We start from the raw sequence: 22,310 nt of genomic DNA, 5'->3' as shown, positions 1-22,310 counted from the left end.
CTCGGCTCGGCTCGGCTCGGCTTGGCTCGGCTTGGCTCGGCTCGGCTCGGCTCGGCTCGGCTTGGCTCGGCTCGGCTCGGCTCGGCTCGGCTTGGCTCGGCTCGGCTTGGCTCGGCTTGGCTCGGCTTGGCCCGGTGACGGCGACGACATTCTGAGCACCACTGGACGCTCGCCGAACCTTCACTGAGCCGTCTCCCCTGTTTTCCGAGCAACGGGCACTTATGTTTTTGTCACCATAGTGTATTAGTGGTGCAGGCTCTATGCAGCGCTTTTTTTGCGGACTGGTAGTTAGCTGCACGTGTTTAACCGGAATGTCGTTGGTAAATGTGCTCTGTAGACTGCAAAGCCGCGTCTCTGAAAAAGTTCTGTTATTAACTGATATTGGTCTAGGCTGAGGCGTTTATGGCGACCCAAATTTCAACTGGATTTTGAAAGAAAACTTGCATTCGGCGTAAGGGCCTGTTATTTTCAAGTAAAACATTATCACATTTGCGATGTGTTGTACAGCGCACTTGACACACACACATGTGCAGTGTACACACTGCACGGCACACATGTATACGGTATACGTTTGCGAGGAGGTCCTTTTCTTTGCTCGCTATGTCCTCCATCAATTAAGCGACAGTAAACCCTGCCAACAATCCATCACTTGCACAACCAGCCATTGCTTCGCAATCGCGCCGGAATTGGCTGTCGTCCGTCTCGGTGACCGAGCACCCATGGGAAGGCCGGCGCCATTTTAAGAGCACCGCCTCGCTCCGTCCATTTGCCACGCGCCGCAGTTTCACGCTCTGGGCCGACTATCTACGTATGTAGTAACTGTCGACGCTTGTTCCAAGCCCCCCCCCCCCCACTCCCGTCACACTGCCCGCTCACGGGCCATGGCGGCGATCCGAGCGAGCCCAGGGTCTCCGACCGAGCGAGCCCGGGCCCGGCCGCCCGAGCGAGCCACGGGCGGCCGACCCAGCACCACGGCCGACGAGCGAGCTCCGGCCCGCACCGAGCGAGCCGGCGACCGAGCGGCGGGTCCGGCCCCGGCCGACCGAGCGAGCCCGGCCCCGGCCGACCGAGCGAGCACGGTTTCGCGTCGACACGAACGAGCCGGCCCCGGCCGACCGAGCGAGTCCGGGTCCCGGTCGACCGAGCGAGCCTGGCTCCGGCCGACCGAGCGAGTCCGTGACCCCGGCCGACCGCAGCGAGCCCGGGTCTCGGCCGACCGAGCGAGCCCCGGGCCGCTCTCAGCCTGCGCGGCCGACGCCCCGCCGACGGTCCCGCTGTCGTGATAAGCAGCGGGTGCAGCGCGGCACGGCAGGCGGGCGGCGATGTTTGCATTCTCCGAGCGGTGCGCACGGCAGCAAAACCGCGGCGGTGCACCGGTCATTTTGCACAAGTTTGCACTGGCGGTTGCCTGCTGCGCGTCCACCTGTGTTGTGGCGGCGGCGAGTTGGCAGGTCGACTGACGTGCAGCGGAAGGTAGCGGAGCGAGACCCAGGCAAACACAGGGCAGCGCGGCGGCCTGAGCGCCTCGGCTGACCAGGTCACCTCACCTCGTGACGGCCCGGTGCGCGTCTCTTGGTGCAGCGGGCGTCTCTCCGCCCGGTCAGCGGTCACCACCGCCGCTGTCAGGACTCGACGCCGGGCCCCGGGGGCATTCCAGCTTTGTCCGCTTGCGACCAGCGCCGTTTCGCGCATGACCAGCGTTTTCCAGCTCTGGACGCGGGTAGCTGAACACCGCCGTCTGGGCGCCGCCTGCCGTGCACCGCTGCTGCTGCGCGGCGATGACTCCGTGCAGGCGCATGTTCGGGGATAGCCCAGCACGGCCGTGACGCCTCGCCATCCAGCCACGCCGCCGCGCGCACGCCGGCGCGGTGAACGCCCTGCGGCCAACAGCGGACCTCATCGGCTATTGGCGGCACGTAGTAGGCGTCTGCGGAGGTGGCCGACCGCTACCTGACCGGCACTGCCGCGTTCATGGCTGCCGGCCGCTCTCGGCGCGCACTGCCGGCTCTGCATCAGCTCGCGGCCGCTGGTGGGCTTCTGTTCGGGTTAGGGATTCTGTCGGAGTGCTCGGCTGTCGGGATTTTGTTGATTGTCGTCCGGTGTGCTGCTGGCATTGGCGATTTTGTCGGAGCTCGCGGCCGCTAGCGGGGGTGTCGCTCGGGTTGGTCAGGTCTGTTGAAGCATTGGGTTGCCGGCCGGCATTTTGCTCAGGGTCGAAATGTCTGCGGAGCCGGCGCTGGGACTACACCTGGGTTAGCGATCCAGTGGAAGTGTCCAGTGGAAGTGGATCCAGTCCGGTGGAAGTGGATCCAGTGGAAGGTCGACTGGCATTCTGACCGAGTCACCGATCTACCTATTTGGCTGCCGAATGGGTCGTGTGCGGGCCAGCAGTTCTTTCGGGGCCGCCTGTGGTTCTGCTCGAGTTGGCGATTGTGTTGGAGTCTACGGCTGTGGGCCAAGGCTCCGCTCGTGCCCGTGATGTGGGCCAAATTAGATGGCAGTCTGGCCAGAATAAGGTTAAGTTCCGTTCACGCCACTCTGTTGTGAAGCTGTTGGAGCGAGCCGCTGCGTGCCGCCGCTCTGTTCGAGTTCACTCGTGTCTGGACGAGCCGTGCCGGGCCTCTGTACAGCTGCCGCCGCTGTGCTCGAGTTCACTCGTGTCTGGACGAACCGCGCCGGGCCTCTGTGCGGCTGCCGCCGCTCTGTTCGAGTTCACTCGTGTCTGGACGAGCCGTGCCGGGCCTCTGTACAGCTGCCGCCGCTGTGCTCGAGTTCACTCGTGTCTGGACGAGCCGTGCCGGGCCTCTGTGCGGCTGCCGCCGCTCCTCACGGCAGACGCCGACCGGCCTGACCGGTCAGCCACGTGCGCTGCATGATGACGGCCGCGTTCCCGACCTCCGGCGAAGCGCAGCGTCAGCCCCGGAAACGGCCGAACCGACCGGCCAGCGCCGGCCCGCTCTCAGATGCAGCGGCACACGCAACGCACACAGCTGGCGGAGTCTGGCGGCGTATTCAACATCTGAAGCCGTTTGGCGCCGGCGCTTCTCACGCCCGCTGCCACAGGAGGGAGCTTCTGGCCGGGAGCAGGGCTCAGGCTCCGGGGCTGTTAGCACACGATCGTAACGAGAACGCTCTCCTCAGCTGCGCCGTCTCTGTAACGTGCACAGCGTCGTTGTGGGATGCATTTGATTAGGTACGCGATCTAGTCACAGTACGTTCATGCACGTGACCGCGCTGCGGTGCACAGCGTGCATCGTTGTATAATGATGCTGCGTAATTTAATCGCATTTCTTTGATCTCATTAACTTTCTCAGGTTGTGCCCTACTTCACTTAACTTGCGTTGATCGGACATTTGCATTGCATAGCCTTTGTACGTCGTTGCCACCAAGCGTTCGTCGTTGTCATTGCATTTTCATGCCACACTCAGCAGCTGATGCTATATGGCGTCGGCTGCTTCTCACTCTGGTAGGAAGGGCGGGCACCGCAGGGAATCGAACCCTACACCTCTGGTTTCCCAGACGCGCAGGGGTTAACACAGATGCTCTAACCACTGCGCGTTCACCTTTACACTATCGGCACCCGAACAAAGTTTTGCTTGGCCATCTTGCGCCTTACTTGCTTCGTTTGCATCGGCTTTATGACCTCCAAAGAGCCCACCTGCCTGCACGGAGGTCACCTGGCATACGCGCTGGCCGCGTGCAGCGCCGGCCAATGTAACCGGTCGGCGCACGTGTGCTGCAGGGACCGCTGTCACCTCGGCCGCTGGAGAAGGCGCCGGCGGCCAGCCCGACCACGCCGTCCGGCCCGACCAGCGCACCCTGGCAGCGCGGCTCTCTCGGCTTCAACTCGGAAGGTGAGTGGCCTCGGCTGGCGGCGCCGGCGCCGGCGCCCGCGTCCGCCCGGCGCCCACGCTCGCGCCCGCGCCCGCGCCCGCGCCCTAGAACCGGACGGCCGCTGAATCGACTCATTCTCCGGAGGCGTTTTGGATGAGGAACAGAATGATGTGAGCATTCTTTCGGATGGAGCACGACACAGAGAAGTCGATGCTATGTCTCTAAGGCACGGATGGGGTGGTACTATTTCTATAAGGTAAATTTAGAAGGATGTTCTGCATTGTTTCAATTCCACAGAACTGACAGCTCCTCCTTTCTCGGGTCCAATCAACTTTTTTCGTTCTTAACAGATGTTGACTTTCAAGTCATTTCACACCACACTGGTTAAGTAAAAGCATCGTTATAGGCGCAAAATGACAATTACGGTCGACGCGCCCGAAAACACCAATGAACAACAAATACTACAGAACGCGAGCCTCAAACAAACGCTATTCAACAGATCGCTGCGCAACAGCTGTGATCACTGACTAGCGTGCCCATGGCTCACCGATAAGGTCAACCAACAGGCGGTGGGTTTTGAATTGCAAAATTTGTCATACCACGAGGAAACGTTCCCCGCAGTCCGTGGGAGGGTGCGGGAGGTGGTGCTTGTCGTCGCGGTCCGTGGGGGAAAGGGAAGGGGGGGGGGGGGTGCGGGAGGTGGTGCTGTCGTCGCGGTCCGTGGGGGAAAGGGAAGGGGGGGGGGGTGCCGGCGGTGGTGCCGTCGTCGCGCAGCTCAGTACCGATGGCGACGCTGAGGTCAACACCGGCCAGCTCACCAGCCTGCCGCCGCCGCCGCCCCTGATCGGCTGCGCCCTGGAGTGTCCGGGAGCAGCGGGACGCGTAGCGGGCCGCCCGGTACCCTGACGTCAGGCGCGCTAACAAAACCCAAACGGGTGCCGCGTAGGGGCTGGATTTTTTGTCGTGTTTTTTTGTGGGTCAGCTGGACTAGCTGGCGCATTCTTCTGGTTATTCCATGTCGGACGCTTGATGGCGTATCCTATTGACGCTGCTTTCTCTTACTTGACGAGGTCAACGTGCTCGAGTCAAGGGTTCGAGTTTGTTGTTTCAGATAGTCGACACATGCCTCTTGTAGCAAATTGCCCCCCCCCCCCCCGACCCAACTTCCCCACCTCCACATGCAGTCTGTTCTATGCCTGGTCGGGGTGACCCGCCCAGGTCCAGTACTCCATGGCGCACCGGGAGCACCTGTGCCTTCCTCTCACCATGTTTTCGGGTGCGTCGAGCGCGGCCCCAGCTGGCCGGATGCGCCCGGGTGGGTCAGATCTGGGTCGTGCTGACCTGCTTGTTCCCCGCCCCTCGGCTGCCGGGTCTGCCTCGTCTTCCTGTTGTCGGCTGTCATCCGCGGCTCGGACCGACCGTCCCATCTCTGGTGATCTCGGTTGGCTTTCCATCGCATGCCATGCCGACTGGCATCACCAATCACACCACACACTACTGGCTCCAGACTGGCATCACCATTCACACCACACACCACTAGCTCCAAGACGTATGGCATCACCATTCACACCACACACCACTAGCTCCAAGACGTATGGCATCACCATTCACACCACACACCACTAGCTCCAAGACGTATGGCATCACCATTCACATCACACACCACTAGCTCCAGGACGTATGCTTTATCTTCTCACGACCCACCGACGGCGATCCAGCGTTGAATATCGGAAAGGATAAGTTTCGTATGCCGTTTCAGTTCTCAAAATCAGAATCAAGCTGGGAAAAGGTGTGCTGACGGTTGGGAGGTGCACCTCTGTTGGGCCTTCCTGGACTTGCCCCTGCTACCCATCATGGGTCCCCGCTACCGTCAGTCTGCCAGCCGTAAACAGGCCGTCTACCGTATCACCCGCACAGACCGTGCGCGTGCCTGCCGGGCTCGGCGGTTGTGTCCCAGTTCTGTCTCCTGGGCGATCTAGATTCATGGCGATTACGATGTCACTTTTTCTCTTGTTTCCCCTTCTCTCGTTCTCTCTCTTTCTCTCTCTCTCTCTCTCTCTCTCTCTTCTCTCTCCTTTTCTCTCTCTCTCTCTCTCTCTATCTCTCTTCTCTCTCTCTTCTCTCTCTCTCATTAGCTCTCTCTCTCTCTCTCTCTCTATATCTCTTCTCTCTCCTCTCTCTCTCTTCTCTCTCTTCTCTCTCTCTCTCTCTCTCTCTCTCTCTCTCTCTCTCTCTCTCTCTCTCTCTCTCTCTCTCTCTCTCTCTCTCTCTCTCTTCCCCTCTCTCTCCCTCTCTCTCCCTCTCCTCCTTCTCTCCCTCCCTTCCTACCTTCCTTCCTTTATCCCTTTCTAGTTGCTACTCCCATCGTTCCGCCCCGAGTTTTCACGCGCGTCTTAATATTAAACCTATTACCTCAGTCTATCACGGAGACACACGGCTTATGCTCGTTTGGGTCTAACGAATGCGTGCACTGTTTACAAACAAAAAGGTCTGTAGATGTACGTGGTGAAGACAATGAACCTTCCAACCCTTACGACCAGCGCACGCAGTAGACGGTCGCCCGGCACCGAGTAATAAGGGGCAGACGGGATGACAGCATGGGTTTGTGATGGTTCAAACATCTCGGAGAGAATCCAGAAGATATACACGATCAAATTTTACGATGTTTAAACAGCATTTCCCAATCAAACTTCCCCGGTGGGGCTGTTTTCACATTGTTTGATGTCAAAGTTCTGGTCAAAATCAAAGCCCCCTTGAAAACCATAGGCAAACCGGCCTGATGAGACATAACACTCCCAGTCACAAAACTTACACTTGCTGCGGACTTCTGACCACTAGGCATAGTTAGCAGCGTGCACAGTGGTCGGGTCAGACTCTGTGCGTGTTCTGAAGAGTCAGCGGCCGAGGACGACTGCTGGAACGAGCTCACCCTCCGCCCCTGTGAGGATGGGCCGGTGAGCGGAGGCCGAGAGCGGCTGCCGGAGCGGACTCACCCTCCGCTCCTGTGAAGATGGGCCGGTGAGCGGAGGCCGAGAGCGGCTGCCGGAGCGGACTCACCCTCCGCTCCTGTGGGGATGGGCCGGTGAGCGGAGGCCGAGAGCGGCTGCCGGAACGGGCTCACCCCCCGCCCCTGTGAGGACGGGCCGGTGAACGGGGGCCGAGAGCGGCTGCCGGAGCGGACTCACCCCCCGCCCCTGTGAGGACGGGCCGGTGAACGGGGGCCGAGAGCGGCTGCCGGAGCGGGCCCACCCTCCGCCCCCGTGAGGACGGGCCGGTGAGCGGAGGCCGAGAGCGGCTGCCGGAGCGGCTGCCGGAGCGGGCCCATCCCCCGCCCCTGTGGGGACGGGCCGGTGAACGGAGGCCGAAAGCGGCTGCCGGAGCGGGCCCACCCTCCGCCCCCGTGAGGACGGGTCCGGTGAGCGGAGGCCGAGAGCGGCTGCCGGAGCGGGCCCATCCCCCGCCCCTGTGGGGACGGGCCGGCGAACGGTGTCCCGTCGGGCGCGTTCGGCCTGGCCCGACCCTGCACGTCCGGATTCCGAGGCGGTCGGATCGGGAGCAGAGTGGCGGGGCGGCCCCAGCCGGCCGGCCGCCGCTCCGTTCTGGGTCACAGGCGGCAAGAGCGGCCGCGGCCGGCTGCAGTGTGCGGCGCACCTGCAGGCGGTCGGCGACGGTCGTGGCGCGGCTCACTCGGCCCCTAGCTCTTGATCGCCGCCACTATCGGCCAGTCGCCTAAAGCCTGCCGTGGCCGGCGGCAGGCATTCGCCGACGTCTGCCGGCTGACCGGCCGGCGCGGCCGCCCATCGGACGGCCATTAACCCGAGCGGAGCGCGGCGCCGCCGGCCGGCCGGGGTCTGTTTACGCGCGCCGAGGCTGCACGGCTGCAGGATACCGGCGCGCGGCCGGCGGTGGCGGCAGTGGCCTCCTGCCGGCGGTGGCCGTCTGAGCCGCAGCAGGCAGTGGCGCCCGCACCGCCTCACCTGCTCCGCCGCGGGGCCGTGTGAGTGCGCCAGCGCTGGGTGGTAGAGGGGCCACCCGTGCCACCGCTGGGCCGTGTGAGGTCGACACCTATCCCACTGATGAGTGCTGCGAGGTGTCACCTCTAATATCGCTGTGTGGTGCGCCGCGCGGGCCGCAGACTGTAGGCCTCATAACGGGACCGGTGTCCAGGCGGCGGCCAGGCCTGCGCTGTGCGACCGACTCAGCCGCGGTGTGCACCTGGCGGCGACCCGAACCGCACCGGTACACCGTCGGACGAGGCCGAACCCCCACCCCACCGGTGCGACGCCGGACGAGGCCGAAAGCACCCATGTCCCGCTGCTCCCCGCCTCTGTCGGTCCCGCCCGTCCCCTGACGAAGACAGCGCTGCAGAAGAACCGTCAGTCTACAGTCTTGCCGTGGCGCGCCCCAGCACCGCCTGTTGGCGCTGCTGCCGGTGTGACCGGTACCTCACCAGGTTCAGGAGCTTCCCCGACTGTGGCTTAATCGGAGGGCACCGCCGGTCGGGTCGGACCAGGACAGGACCCTGAGGCCTGATGGGGGGACACCGCCGCTCGGTCGGACCAGCACAGGAGCCTGAGGCCTGATCGGGTGACACCGCCGGTCAGATGGGGCCAGGACAGGGGCATGGGGCGTGATGGGGGGACACCGCCGTTCGGTCGGACCAGCACAGGAGCCTGAGGCCTGACTGGGGGGCACCGCAGCTCGGTCGGACCAGCACAGGAGCCTGAGGCCTGATCGGGGGACACTGCCGCACGGTCGGACCAGCACAGGAGCCTGAGGTCTGATTGGGGGACACCGCCGCTCGGTCGGACCAGCACAGGAGCCGGACACGTCGGTTGTGCCGGGCGCTGAAAACCGGTGTGTCGCTGAATGGGACGGACGGCGATGCGCGACAAAAACGTGCCGCAGCCTCCTGCGAACGGCAAAAAAGGCGGATCAGATACGGGACGAGATGGAGAGTCGATCTACCAGCCGAGACCGCCGGACCTCCGCCAGAGAACAAGATGGAAAGATACGGCCAGGGGAAAGAGTTAGAGGCTGGGCAACCAGGGGATGGGGATCAAGGGCCGAAAGAAGTATGGCTACTAGCTTGGCACCCAAGCTGTCTGAGAACATGTACCGTATATGAAAACTGTCTGACAGAACTCCCTCAGCTGTAGTTTTGTTATGAATTTTCTCATGATATTTCCAGTAATTTGCAGTCTTCAGTTGAGCTGGATCATATGACTCGGTATGACTCACCACACACTCGGCGGCGACCGACGGTGCCGCCGGCGCCCCTCCCCCATCCCACCGGTCCAGTTGACCGGCAACACCCTCGCCTCGCCAGCCCCGCACCCAATGATCCGGTCCCGCCCGCCGAATAGCGGCGTCAGCACTGCTGCGACGGCTGGGACGGGCTACGGCGGCTGGGGCGGGCCGAGGCGGGCCGGACCGGCGGCCTTGTCCCGTCGCCCAGCTGGGCTCGGGAGCGGTCGGCAGAGCGGTCATACGGCAGCAGTCCCCGCCGGCCGGCACGTCTGGGACCAGTGAACGAGCTGGGCTCGGGGGCGGTCGGCAGGGCGCTCATACGGCAGCAGCGCGGAACGTGGCACCGCGGCCCCGGTGCCCGGTACCGGATAAACCCCGCCTCAACCGGGCAGACGACCAGCGGCAGAGGGCGAGCTGGCGCCTGGCACCAGGCGGGAGCCGTCCAAACCGGGTGGGATGACCGGCGGGAGAGAGGATAGAGAGAGCGCAGGAGAGGATCGACATAACTGTATAAGCACAGGAGGGACGGACAGAAACCCGGATATTAGAGACGTCTTGAGCCTTTACGAACCCATAACGAAACCGGATGACCGAGCAGCGACTCGAGCAAGATATAAGCTCCCGGTCTCGCGTTGGTCGCTCTATCTGCGTAATCCCGACAGACCTACCCCGATCCCTGGCCGGCAGAAAACTGGATGAATAAGCTGCTGTCTTGGGAGCACCTGCGCTCCTTCGGGCGACCCAAACCCACGTCATCCCGCCGCCTGTCCGCCTCCTCAATGGCTTCTGACGCTTTTTGACGCTACGTTGATGCTGACGTTACCTTTGGCGTTTGACGCTGCCACCACAAACGTCCGAGGGCTTTCTCTTTCGTCTCGGCGTTGCAGATGCTTGTGCTGACGTCACCTGGTGCCGGCGCTCACGATGTGCGCGCGCGTCACGCCCGCCGCCGCCGCGCCACGCTGAGCACCGTCACAGTCGAGGCGCAGCGGTGGCGGACGGCTCCTCCCGACGGCCAGCAGGCGTTTTTGCCTCCGCGCGCGCCTGGTGCGGTTACGACACGCGGCGGGAGAGGCGCTTCTGTCAGCTTTGTTTCGGCGGTGGCGCCGTCTGTTTCACGTGCCGCTGAAACTGAATGCGCCATCAGGGGAGAAAGACGCCTGTTTGCGCAGGCGCGCTGTGCGAGGAGGCGGGCGGCGAGATGGACGCAGCGGACACATGGGAGCGTCGCTCGCGCACCTGGCCGTGACGACGACACGAGCGGCGACGGAAGGGCGAGAGAGAGAGAGAGAGAGAGAGAGAGAGGGTGAAGAGAAAGAGAGAGAGAGAGGGGAGATAAAGAGAGAGAAAGAGAGAGAGAGGGGAGATAAAGAGAGAGAAAGAGAGAGAGAGGGGAGATAAAGAGAGAGGAAGAGAGAGAGAGAGAGAGGGAGAGAGAGAGAGGGGAGAGGGAGGGAGAGAGAAACTAAAAAAGAGATGGGGAAAAAGGAGAGGAAAGAGAGAGACGGGGAGAGAGCGCGAGAGAGGGGAGCGAGAGGTAGAAATGTGCGTCGTCAGGAATAACAAACAGGCGTCGCCCGGGGAGTGAGGCGTGAAGTCATTTCGTCATCAGTGAACGGAACGCTCGGTTGGCCTCCGGGCCGCCCCCGCCGAGCGACTCATCTGACCCGGCCGACCCCGCCCACCGCAGAGGCGTTCCAGGCGGCGCGTCGCGGCCGGAGCGGGGCAGCGGTCGGTGGCCCCAGCTGACGTCACTGGGCGGGAGGCAGACGCGCCCTCGGTCTCGTTTGCCCTGCAGTTAGACGGCGATGCGCCGGCTGGGTGAGGCAATTGGACTGCGGGTCGCCGCAGGCCGGCGGCGCCTCTCCCCAGCCCCTGAGACTGCACATGTGGAGGAGGAGGATGGGGTGGTGGCGGGCGCGGTCGAGCGGCACCGCCCACCGGATCGTGCTGCCGTAACGGGCTGTCGGCCGCCCGTTCCTGGCTGGCCGCCCGTTCGCGGTGGCGCTGACCCTGGGACGTCGGCCCGGCCCGACGGAGGTCACTCGCGGTCCCGTCAGGCGTCGGCGATGGAGGTCACCCGCGGTCCCGTCAGGCGTCGGTGACGTAGGTCACCAGTGGTCCCGTCAGGCGTCGGCGACGGAGGTCACCCGTGATCCCGTCAGGCGTCGGTGACGGAGGTCACCCGTGGTCCCGTCAGGCGTCGGCGATGGAGGTCACCCGAGGTCCCGTCAGGCGTCGGCGACGGAGGTCACCCGCGATTCCGTCAAGCGTCGGCGACGGAGGTCACCCGTGGTCCCGTCAGGCGTCGGCGATGGAGGTCACCCACGGTCCCGTCAGGCGTCGGCGACGCGGGTCACACGTGGTCCCAGCAGGCATCGGCTGAATTCCTGCCAGACATGCGGGAGCTGGCAGAGGTCGTGTCGGCCGTCAGCCGCCGTCAGTGATCATTCCGTGGACCGCCGCTGATTGACGGAGTCACACCCGGCGGGCAGCTGCGGGCGTAAATCCTCCCAGGTCAACGGAAGCTGGCAGAGCGCACGTCACGCCTCCAGCTGCCGAAGGAAGCCGCTCCAAAGCGACAGTGGCTGGTAGGCTTATGACAAGACCCAGCAGCAGCCAGTGATAGCCAGCAGACCGCAGAGGCCGCGGCGGTCGGCCCTCACCGCGCCATAGTCCGCCCAGACGGCGCAAGAGACCTGCCGCCAGTGTCAGGCCGGACAGCGCGCGCTCGGTCGAGCCGGGTACCGTCCGGCCGACCGGCTGGCGACGTCAGAGGCGCTGTTGTCCTCCGCCGGCCCGGAGGCGGCCATCGATCTCTGCCGCGATGGCGCCCGACAGACCCGCCCGGACTCGCTCTCACGCCGCGCCCATCGCCGCCTCCACCCCTCCCCCCGCCCCGCCAACTGATGCGATTGACCGGAGCGCGCGCGGCGCAGCCCAGTGAAAGGAGCGCCGCGCCATATACGTCGCCGGGCGACACGAAGCGTGGCCGGCCTACAACACTGTGGGCAGCGCCGGCCGGCCTCCAGTCGAGGACGTTAAATGCCGTGCTCTGGCTCGGGCACGGAGCCCAGGCGGCGGCGGACGTCTGCCCGTCCGGCCCGGAGCCCGGACAGCGGCGGGCGTCTGCCCGTCCGGCGGGGTGCCTCTGCCGACCCTCCGGGAGCGGCGCTGTGCTCTTAACAGCGCCGGACCACCACCACCTGCCCGGCACGCCGCGGCCGGCCGGCCGGGGTCACTTGACCCTGTCATTAGACGCCCACTGGGTCAGCCGGCTGCCGCCAGGGGCGCCACGGTCGTGCGGCAGGGTCCACCGACGGCGTTCGGCGCTCCCCAGCGGCGGGGGTGTCCGCCAACATGTCTGGCGGGCCGCACAGTGATAGGTGACAACATGAGCCGGCGCGACGACCACCCAGACCACGCCTCGGGATCGGCGCCCGGGCGCACGGGCATCCGCCGGCTCGCCGACGGCCGCGCCGCTGCCGCCTGTGCCACTTGGCCGGCTGCTTTGTATGCGGCGGAGGCGTCCGCGCGCCGCGGCCGCGCCGACCCCGCGCCGGTCACGTGACCTCGTTCCCGGCAGCGCCGATCAGGCGCCGTCCCATTCATGGCGGGAAAGCGGACGTTTTTCGGTGGGATGCTGGCCGGAATGCCGCCGTTGCGTGCAGGCCCAGGCGCGGCGAGCTGCGCCGCTGGCTGCGAGGCGAGGTGCGCGCCGACCGGCGTGGCACGTGCACCACGTGCGTGATTCGCCGAGGCTTATAGGCGGGCCCGGCTGTGTGGGCTAGAAGCACTGGGTTCGTGCCGGAGCAGGTTTTCAGGAGTGGTCTTGGCAGGGTCAAACAGCAAAAATGTTGCTGATTCCAGCAGCGTCATCGCGCGGTTTTCGGCTCCTGCTGCGGCTGTTTCGGACACCGCACCTGTTGACGGCCGTCGTCGTCCCTGTCTAGGAGTCTCGCGCAGTGTGCTCGCATTGTTTTTGCTGGTCTGAGAGTTTTTGCTGCCGGCAGCTCCTATTGTAGCCACATTTAGTCTCCCCAAAGAGGAGACCCGAGTCCCAAGAGCGACGCCCTTTTTGTAGCTGGTTAAATCTCACCATCAGAGCAGTTTTCCCATGACCTCCACCGAGGCGCTGACGTAGGTTTTTCACATGGCGTGTTTCCCGCGGACCCGGTTCAGCGCGCCGTCTGTGAGCGCGTCTCGTGCTCGGCCCGACCGGCCATCACGCGGCTCCGGCTCGGCGGTGCCGGAGCGGCCGGAGCCGCCGGCGCCGGCCCCTGCTCTGGTCAATCGGCGTGCCTGCCGGCGCCGGCCGCCACAGTCGGCGGCGTCGACAGATGGCCCTCCATTTGTCACTGTTAATCGCGCCGTTGCGGCCGGCGCGGCCCGGCGCCGGCGCTGGGACTTGATTCTGCGGCTGGCGGGCGGGCTCGGCGCGCCGCCGCCACTTCCTGGCCTCTGTGACGTTACCGGCCGGCGCTGAGCCGCCGCCGCCGCCGCCGCCCCAGCCGTTACGGGCTCGGGCGGAGGAGGCGGCACGCGGCAGGTGTGGCAGCGGCCGCATCAGCTCTAATCGAAACGGTTATTATGCCCCTCCCTTTCTCAGCAAAGGGTACCAGCTGTGGGGGCTTGGCCACCCCCAAGCGTCTCAGTAATCTCGGCCCCTGGCTCAGTGGGCCGGTGTTGAGTCGACGGCCACGGCCGTCCCGGGACGGCCGTGGCTGCCGCGCTGCTGGGAGCAACCGACCGGTCCGCCTCGGCGCCGGCCGCCACCCCTTCCAAAACGGTCCGGTCGGATGAGGCTGCCGGTTTGTTAACAGACGCTAGGGAGCTGAGGAGCTGCAGCCGATGACAGCTGCAGTGGGCCCAGATCATGGGCGGCACCTTTCGCAGACCTGTAGAGGAGATTTGAGCGCCCAATATGTCTGGGCTCGAGCATAGATCATTGAGGAGTTAACTGTTGACAACGAGCCTCCCTCCGCAAAGCAAACGGTAGGTGTAAAGAAGTTCTACATCTGGCTCATACGATGTTGGTGTGGCGCACGTGGTGCGGCATGCGTCGGTGTGGAGGATCACATCTGCACTCTGTTTTGCGCTCTGTTGTTGACTGCTTGAATTTTTTTGCGCTCTGTTGACTTATGTTGTAAGTTTGCATTGGGGAATCGAAAACAGGGGCGGATCTAGCCTGGAGTTGGGGGGGGGGGGGGGGAGCAGCCGTTCGTCGCCAGCTGGCTGGTGTGGGATCCGAGGTCCAGTGCATTGTGCCTTTTGCGAGTACTTAGTAGGTTCACCATTCAAATCCGAAAAAAAACACCGAAAGGCTTTTGAATCTTAAACAAAAGTTAGAACAAAACAGTTTAAACAGTTAAAGTTAAAACAGCGGGTGAGTAAACGAAACTTTTATGAAGTTCTGGGAATGTTTTGGGGGGCCAAAGCATACTCTCAGAGGTTTTGGGGGTCATGGCTCCGTGCCCCCCCCCTCCCCCCCCCAGGATCCGCCTATGATCGAAAATGCAGCTTTGACTGACGGACTGTGGTTGAAGCACGCCTGACCAGTAGGACCGATGTGGCAGACATTAACAATGACATCAACTGAGAACCGCATCGCTGCGTACTCACAACGGTACACGTAACAGGAGCTGTAATAGGGCCAGCTGACCATCTGGCGCAGTTTTCACCGCGAATGGCGTGGGTCCGGCGCACGTATTGGCGAAATTGGCCAATTTCCGAACGCAGTTTCCCTGCCTTTGGTGATAGTTGGGCCACCTTTCGTGATATCTTTGTATAGACATATCGCTGAGAAGCAGAGAGAGCTGTCGCTCGGCGGCTGGTACTACTACTCAAGAGACGAAAAGAACAAGGTTGGGCTGCTGTTTGTTTTCCTTCAATGACACGTAAACGTTATGTATCTTGTAACGGTCGCGGCAAGAGTCAGCCGCAACTTTTCAAGGTGTTGTTGATGAAAAACTGGAAAGTGTTGTCCGGAAGCCAGCGGTGAAAGCCATGTGTTTTTGCCTCAGGTCGGCCGAAGCCGCCGCCGCCGCCCCGCCGCACCTCCTCCATTGACCAATCAGAGGTGGCGCTGGGCCAGACCCCGCCCTCGCGGCCGCCGCCGCCCAATCCGGAAGTCTTCAGCAGGTCACGTGACGGCTCCGACAGGTCGACGGGCCAGCGAGAGACTGAGTACGCCAACCTTGGTAAGGACCTGTCATTGCACGTGCGTGATGCAGCCGGATTTGCCCGTCAGGTTGTCCTGAACCCGTTCCGTTAAGGTTCGTTCCGAAGCGTGCTTGGAACATTAATCCGCTTGCTCACAACAATGCGGGTGCCTTAGCTGGGTAACAAATGGCATGGGGCATTTGGAGCCGCCAGCTTCTCCCTGCGAACATCATGCGGCCCCTGATTACTCAGCACGGTCTGGGAAGCCCGAGGTACGGGGTTCGATTCCCCGCGGTGCTCGCCCTTCCTTCCAGGGCGCGAGCCAGACGACGCCATATAGCCTCAGCGCCTGGCTGCGCCGTACAGCTCCAGTGACGACGGCGATGACTTAATAAGCTGCTGGCTCACCCCAGCTTTCTCGCAGAATAGCATGGGAACGTCCAGCTTTGCGGTCCTTCTGTCTGGGAAACATGTGCCGGGCGAAACACACCTGCACGGGACCAGGCCAGCTACTGCGGCTCACGGGAGCCACGGGGGCATGTTGTCAGCGTCCCATGGCCGGCTGCCTTCCGCGCGTCTGGGGTGCTGCGACCCGCCCTGCAGCCCAGTGATGTCCCCGCTGCGCGGCCGCTCTGTGGTGGCCTTGAGGCTCGGCATGGTGAGAGTGTGGGGCGTTGCTTTCGTGTGAAGACTCGCATCACAAACAAGACGCCGCGCCGCCCGTCGGCGCCGCGCCGCGCCGGGAGCTGTCGGTTCCACTGTCGACGCCCAGCCATGAAGGCCATGGGTAGAGTTACCCGTGCTGACGGTGTCAAAGGCACTGCTTATCTATGGTGTCCCGAAAAAGTGGCGTTTCTGCAAGGCGATGCATGGAAAGAATGGAATTAACACGAGCCTTCGCAATATGCGCGTGATGTAACGGCGGACAGGCTGAGGCAGACATAACGGCTGGCTGAGGTAGACGCCACTTCTCCGGGCGGCTGGCTGGGGCAGACGCCACTTCTCCGGGCGGCTGGCTGGGGCAGATGCCACTTCTCCGGACGGCTGGCTGAGGCAGACGCCACTTCTCCGGACGGCTGGCTCGGCCGACGGTCCAGTGCCGCGCAGACCGTTCAGCCGAGCATGGAGCCGTCAGCGAGCAGACCCAGCCCGCTGTCGCCGTTCGCCGCGTCGAGGCGGCCGCCCCTCCGATGCCGTCCCACGCCGCCCGCGTGTGGGCCGCGGCCGGCACGTGGACGGGCGGCGTCCTGCTGACACGCACCCCCACGCCGCCGACAGGCACGAACCGGGCCGGCCTGACGCCGCGGAAGCCGGACCGCGGCGGCTCGGTGCGACAGGAGTCGCCGCAGCCGCGCGCCGCCGTCGTGTTCGACGCCGACACCGGTAGCACGACACAGGTGGGTGACGTCAGGCGTGTCAGTTCGACGCAGCAGGGCTGGAACCGACGCCTGAACCTCAATGGATGGGCTGAAACGGAAACGTAAACCAAACACAGGGCTGAACCGGACACGTGAACCAAACACAGGGCTGAACCGGACACGTGAACCAAACACAGGGACTAAACCAGACACGTGAACCAAACACAGGGCTCAATCGGACACGTGAACCAAACAGGAGCTAAATCATGAACATGAGCATGAACCAGACACAGGGGCTGAACCGGACATGTGAACCAGACGCAGTTGTGTCATACCGGCATATTAGTGTGAGTCACACCGACAGAAGAGTCACGCCGACATTAGCAGTGCGATACCGTGTGCCAGGTCTATAAAGGCATCCGCCCCCGGTCAGTCGAGCCACGCACACAGGGGCAAACCACAGGTGGGGAACTCCAGCACCAGATGCGTCAAAAGCGCTGACCGGCTACCCAGACGACCCCACGGGGCCAGGTGGCAGCGAGGCCAAACTCGGACCGATCCCAGCGCGGCTGGCGCCGGCCTTTGGGCCCGTCAGCGTCAGGACGTGCCGCCGTGGCCGGGTCAGGCTGAGCGGGCGCGTGGACGTGGCCGGGAGCCCCACGTCGGGTGCCGCCGCCCAGGGTGCCAGCGGCGGCCGTTGTTTGCCACTCGCACTGTTTGTCCGGTGACGGGCGGCCCGCCGGCGGCGATCGGCCGCTCCAGCGATACTGGGGCCGGTCTTGGAGCGCGGCACCGATAGGCGCGAGGCGCCGGCGCGCCGCCGCCGTCCGAGTGGCGCAGGTGGGCCGCCCGCGTGCGGTGTAAACGCCACGTCACAGGCGACAGCGCCTCAGGCGATTAGCGCCGAATCATACCGCCCGTTTTGCAGGTATGTGTGCGCTGTGAAAGTGGAGCGCATGTTAGAATTGCATTGCTGTTTGGTCAGTCCACGTTGTTTGTTTGCAGTTTCCTGAGCAGCGCTGATGTGTTCGCTTTGAACGGCCTTTGTTAAGAACTGTGAGGTGCGCCTATTTTTCCGCAATTTTTTATTAGACCGTTGTGCGTTGGTATGTTTTCACGGTCGCTCAGTGATGGGCGCTTGACTCATTTGGTGGCATGCCGTTGTTCGGTATGCGCTTGCGCTTTCTATCCCGCTGTACTGAGCTCAAATATCCTGTTTTGCCATGTTTTCAGTTGTCAGCGGCGACAACTGTGAGCGAGTCGCCCAAAGCTCAGGAAAAGCCGGACGAGGTACGTCAAACACCTGCTGTCTCCAGCGGAGCCGGGCATAGTCCGGTCAGCATAGGCGGCGTGTATGACATTCAACTGTTGAAAAAATGGGTCTAAAAATAGCAGCACACAGGGTCGTCCCATTCACTCCATCACAGCATGAACACATAAACACCACACCACATCATGACCGCCGCATTGGTCACGGTTTTTGCATTTGTCCCAAACGTGCCAAAGCCGCAGCCTCCGACGTAGTGCCAGCCCACGTGACCCGTGCGTGCCGACCAGCAGCGCGCACCTGGTGTGTCCGAGCCGGAGCTGCCGCGGCAGCGCCCGTCCCGCGTCAGTCTGCGAAAGCAGACATCCGTGGTGCACGCCAACCTGGAGGAGAACTACGACGCCGTCACGGCCAGCAACCACGAGGCGCTGCTGCAGCTGCTGGAGCAGGTGAGGGCGGCGGCGGCCGCGCCCGACCCGGCCCGGCCCGGCCTGTTGTGTAGCCGGCCACCTGTGGAGGTGCATAAGTGCTCGCTGCTCGCGGCTGACAGGTGGACGCGAATCACACTCCAATTGAGCGCTGATTCAGCGCAGCTCGCGTGTGAGTCCAACGAGATGAAAGCAATAGGCGTACGCTCGCCTGTTCGTCTGTGCGATCGTCTTTTTGAGGCGTCTTTATCACCGCTGGAACCGACATGACCGTAAGCGCGCCGGGAAACCCAAACAACAACGACACCGGTCCGGAAGGGCCGCGCATTCCGGCGCCCGGCGTGCGTCCGGCGCGCTAGCAGCGTCATCTACCACCGGGGACGGTGCGTCGCCGCACCACTAATTTGCCGCATTGCCGCCAGGTGTCGGAACGGCGGCCCGTGCCGGCTGCGCTCCGCCCGCTGGAGCACAACCCAGCGCTGGCGTTCACACACTTCAAGGTGGCGGCCGAGTCGCACGTGACTTGCGGCCGGCGGGCGTTCCTGCGCGCCGAGCACCGCGAGCAGCCGGTGCTGCTGATGCTGTCGAGCGAGCCGGCCGCCACGCCGGCCGCCTCGCTGCCGCCGCTGGCGCAGTTCCGCGACCTGGTGCAGGGTCACCTGCTGCCCAAGGCCAGCACCGGCTCCTTCACCTCGGCCATGCAAGGTGGGTGCCGCTGTCGGTCGGCTCGACAGGACGCTGCCGCTGCCACTGCCGGCCGCTTGGTGCAGGCGCTGCTGCTAGCGCCCACTGGGAAGCTCACCACCTGTCTCGGCACCCTTGACTATAATAGGTTCGTCTCAGACCTCTTACGTGTGAGGTAGCTTTAAGTCGTTACTTGCAACAAACACATGATTCTCTTGTATTGATGGTAGAGAGAAAGGGGCTGGTTGCATAGTGTTTGCGACGACCAAGAGCGAGCTATGTCTTTCTCCGTTTTTCCCCCTGTGAGGTCTCCAGCATTCACATGACACCTAAACTGTGAGGTCTCCAGCATTCACATGACACCTAAACTGTGAGGTCTCCAGCATTCACATGACACCTAAACTGTGAGGTCTCCAGCATTCACATGACACCTAAACTGTGAGGTCTCTAGCATTCACATGACACCTAAACTGTGAGGTCTAGCATTCACATGACACCTAAACTGTGAGGTCTCTAGCATTCACATGACACCTAAACTGTGAGGTCTCCAGCATTCACATGACACCTAAACTGTGAGGTCTCCAGCATTCACATGACACCTAAACTGTGAGGTCTCCAGCATTCACATGACACCTAAACTGTGAGGTCTCTAGCATTCACATGACACCTAAACTGTGAGGTCTCCAGCATTCACATGACACCTAAACTGTGAGGTCTCCAGCATTCACATGACACCTAAACTGTGAGGTCTCCAGCATTCACATGACACCTAAACTGTGAGGTCTCCAGCATTCACATGACACCTAAACTGTGAGGTCTCCAGCATTCACATGACACCTAAACTGTGAGGTCTCCAGCATTCACATGACACCTAAACTGTGAGGTCTCCAGCATTCACATGACACCTAAACTGTGAGGTCTCCAGCATTCACATGACACCTAAACTGTGAGGTCTCCAGCATTCACATGACACCTTAACTGTGAGGTCTCTAGCATTCACATGACACCTAAACTGTGAGGTCTCCAGCATTCACATGACACCTAAACTGTGAGGTCTCAGCATTCACATGACACCTAAACTGTGAGGTCTCCAGCATTCACATGACACCTAAACTGTGAGGTCTCCAGCATTCACATGACACCTAAACTGTGAGGTCTCCAGCATTCACATGACACCTAAACTGTGAGGTCTCCAGCATTCACATGACACCTAAACTGTGAGGTCTCCAGCATTCACATGACACCTAAACTGTGAGGTCTCTAGCATTCACATGACACCTAAACTGTGAGGTCTCCAGCATTCACATGACACCTAAACTGTGAGGTCTCCAGCATTCACATGACACCTAAACTGTGAGGTCTCTAGCATTCACATGACACCTAAACTGTGAGGTCTCCAGCATTCACATGACACCTAAACTGTGAGGTCTCCAGCATTCACATGACACCTAAACTGTGAGGTCTCACAGCATTCCATTCATGACACCTAAACTGTGAGGTCTCCAGCATTCACATGACACCTAAACTGTGAGGTCTCCAGCATTCACATGACACCTAAACTGTGAGGTCTCCAGCATTCACATGACACCTTAACTGTGAGGTCTCTAGCATTCACATGACACCTAAACTGTGAGGTCTCCAGCATTCACATGACACCTAAACTGTGAGGTCTCCAGCATTCACATGACACCTTAACTGTGAGGTCTCTAGCATTCACATGACACCTAAACTGTGTGTGGTTTGGTTGGACGGAGTACGTGTCGACGTCAGCTGGTGGCTGCTCTGACGGTCGTCCTCCGCCCGGCAGCCACGGTCTGGGTGTTCCCGCCGGTCCAGGTGCAGCCCTTCTGGGATCTCGTGTCGTCTCAGCCGACCATCAGCGGCCAGCAGGAAGAGCAGCAGGTCTGCCTGCTGCTGCTGCAGACCGTGCACCACCTGCTCGAGCTGCAGGCACGCGGCCAGCAGTTCGTCGACCAGTCGCTCTGCGAGCTGGTGGCCACCGAGGCCGACGGCGACGCCCAGTGCCGCCTGGTGGCCGTCTACGGCAACTACGAGAGCCGGCAGAAGCTGACCGGCTGCCAGGCGGCGCTGGCCGTCATGCTGCGCATGCTGGGCGTGCCAGACGCGCTGGAGCGCGTGCGCGATGGCCGCGGCGTCAGCGTGCCAGACGTGCCGTCGCTGAACGCGTTCGAGCTGCTGGCGAGCCTGCTGCTGCGCGAGGACGGCTCAGCGCTGCGGCGCGCGCGCGCCGTGCTGGAGTACCTGTTGTGGGGCCCGGCCGACCTGGAGCTGACCGAGGCCGAGAGTTCGCTGCAGCGCTGGCTGGACCTGGAGCGCGCCACCGTGCTCAACAACCTGATCCGTACGCAGAAGCTGTGGAGCGTCGAGCTCTCCGTGCTGGAGGAGTTCCGGCTCATGTTCCTCGTGCACACCGACGCGGCCACGCTCAAGGACGCGTCCGAGCTGCTGGACATCTGACTCCGGCCATGTGATATTGGTGCGCGGGGCGTGGGGCGCCCGGGGCGAGTGTGGCCGCCGCCCGTTCGGAGCGCTCTGAGGACACTGCCGGCCGCCGCTCCGCTCCTGGGACATGCCGTTCGCACTGCCGACTATACGACTATTCGCGCTTCTGCTGAACAGTGCCTGGTGGTATGTGTAATGATGTAGTGCTGATTTTAACAGCCACTTCTATTTTTACTAATCGTGAAATGAAGCCATAGGATGTTAAACGATGTTTTATTGGGTCCAGAACATCCGGCAAGGCAATTTGTGAAAACATTTGACTATTTGGAGCAAAATGTTCTTGAGGCTTTCAACGTGTTTGGAGTAGTTCGAACTCTTCGTCATATGGTGCCGTTTCCTTAAAAAACTGGGGTGGTATTCGGAGAGAAGCCAGTCTTCGAAACCTCAACCGTATGGCCGAACGAGCCTGGCAAAGATTTGTGCAGGCTCTTGGGTTCGCGGAGCTGCAAAAGCATCGTAATCAGTAATCATCGTGGTCCAGTAGCCCAGGAGCACCCATAAGACCACGTTTGCATTACTAATACCGTAGCAGTGACTCCACGCCGTACCACACTCGCCTGGCAGCATCACAGACTCGGCTCATGATGCAGTACCAGGCAAAAGTGGGTCATTAACAATTTCGAATGCAATTTCAAGGAGAATATCCCAACCTTGCTGCATGTTTAAAAGAAGGCTTCAGTGAAACCCCAAGACTAGTTAGTTTGATGATAGCAGTGCCACTATGATGGACAGTGCCACTTTCCACTAACAGTGCCACTATGATGGACAGTGCCACTTTCCACTAACAGTGCCACTATGATGGAC

The 22,310-nt window shown here is 62.1% G+C and overlaps 1 protein-coding gene across 1 annotated transcript in view; it reads left to right on the top strand.

Moving 5' to 3' along the window:
* LOC119097981 (uncharacterized) overlaps window positions 1-21,940 on the top strand; it is a 28,166-nt gene extending 6,226 nt beyond the window's left edge. The window contains exons 3-9 of the mRNA XM_037220916.1: window positions 3,743-3,854; window positions 15,108-15,284; window positions 16,525-16,643; window positions 17,838-17,894; window positions 18,162-18,320; window positions 18,722-19,004; window positions 20,791-21,940. Coding sequence (XP_037076811.1) covers window positions 3,743-3,854; window positions 15,108-15,284; window positions 16,525-16,643; window positions 17,838-17,894; window positions 18,162-18,320; window positions 18,722-19,004; window positions 20,791-21,461 — 1,578 coding nt within the window. The 3' untranslated portion in view covers window positions 21,462-21,940. The remainder of the gene's footprint in view (window positions 1-3,742; window positions 3,855-15,107; window positions 15,285-16,524; window positions 16,644-17,837; window positions 17,895-18,161; window positions 18,321-18,721; window positions 19,005-20,790) is intronic.
* Window positions 21,941-22,310: the final 370 nt, after the last annotated feature.

This window comes from Pollicipes pollicipes, unplaced genomic scaffold, assembly GCF_011947565.3.
Source record: "Pollicipes pollicipes isolate AB1234 unplaced genomic scaffold, Ppol_2.1 Scaffold_4740;HRSCAF=5597_pilon_pilon_pilon, whole genome shotgun sequence".
Classification (NCBI taxonomy): Eukaryota; Metazoa; Arthropoda; class Thecostraca; order Pollicipedomorpha; family Pollicipedidae; genus Pollicipes; species Pollicipes pollicipes.
The sequence above is the reverse complement of the archived record's forward strand: the minus strand, read 5'-3'. Positions and strand labels throughout refer to the sequence as shown.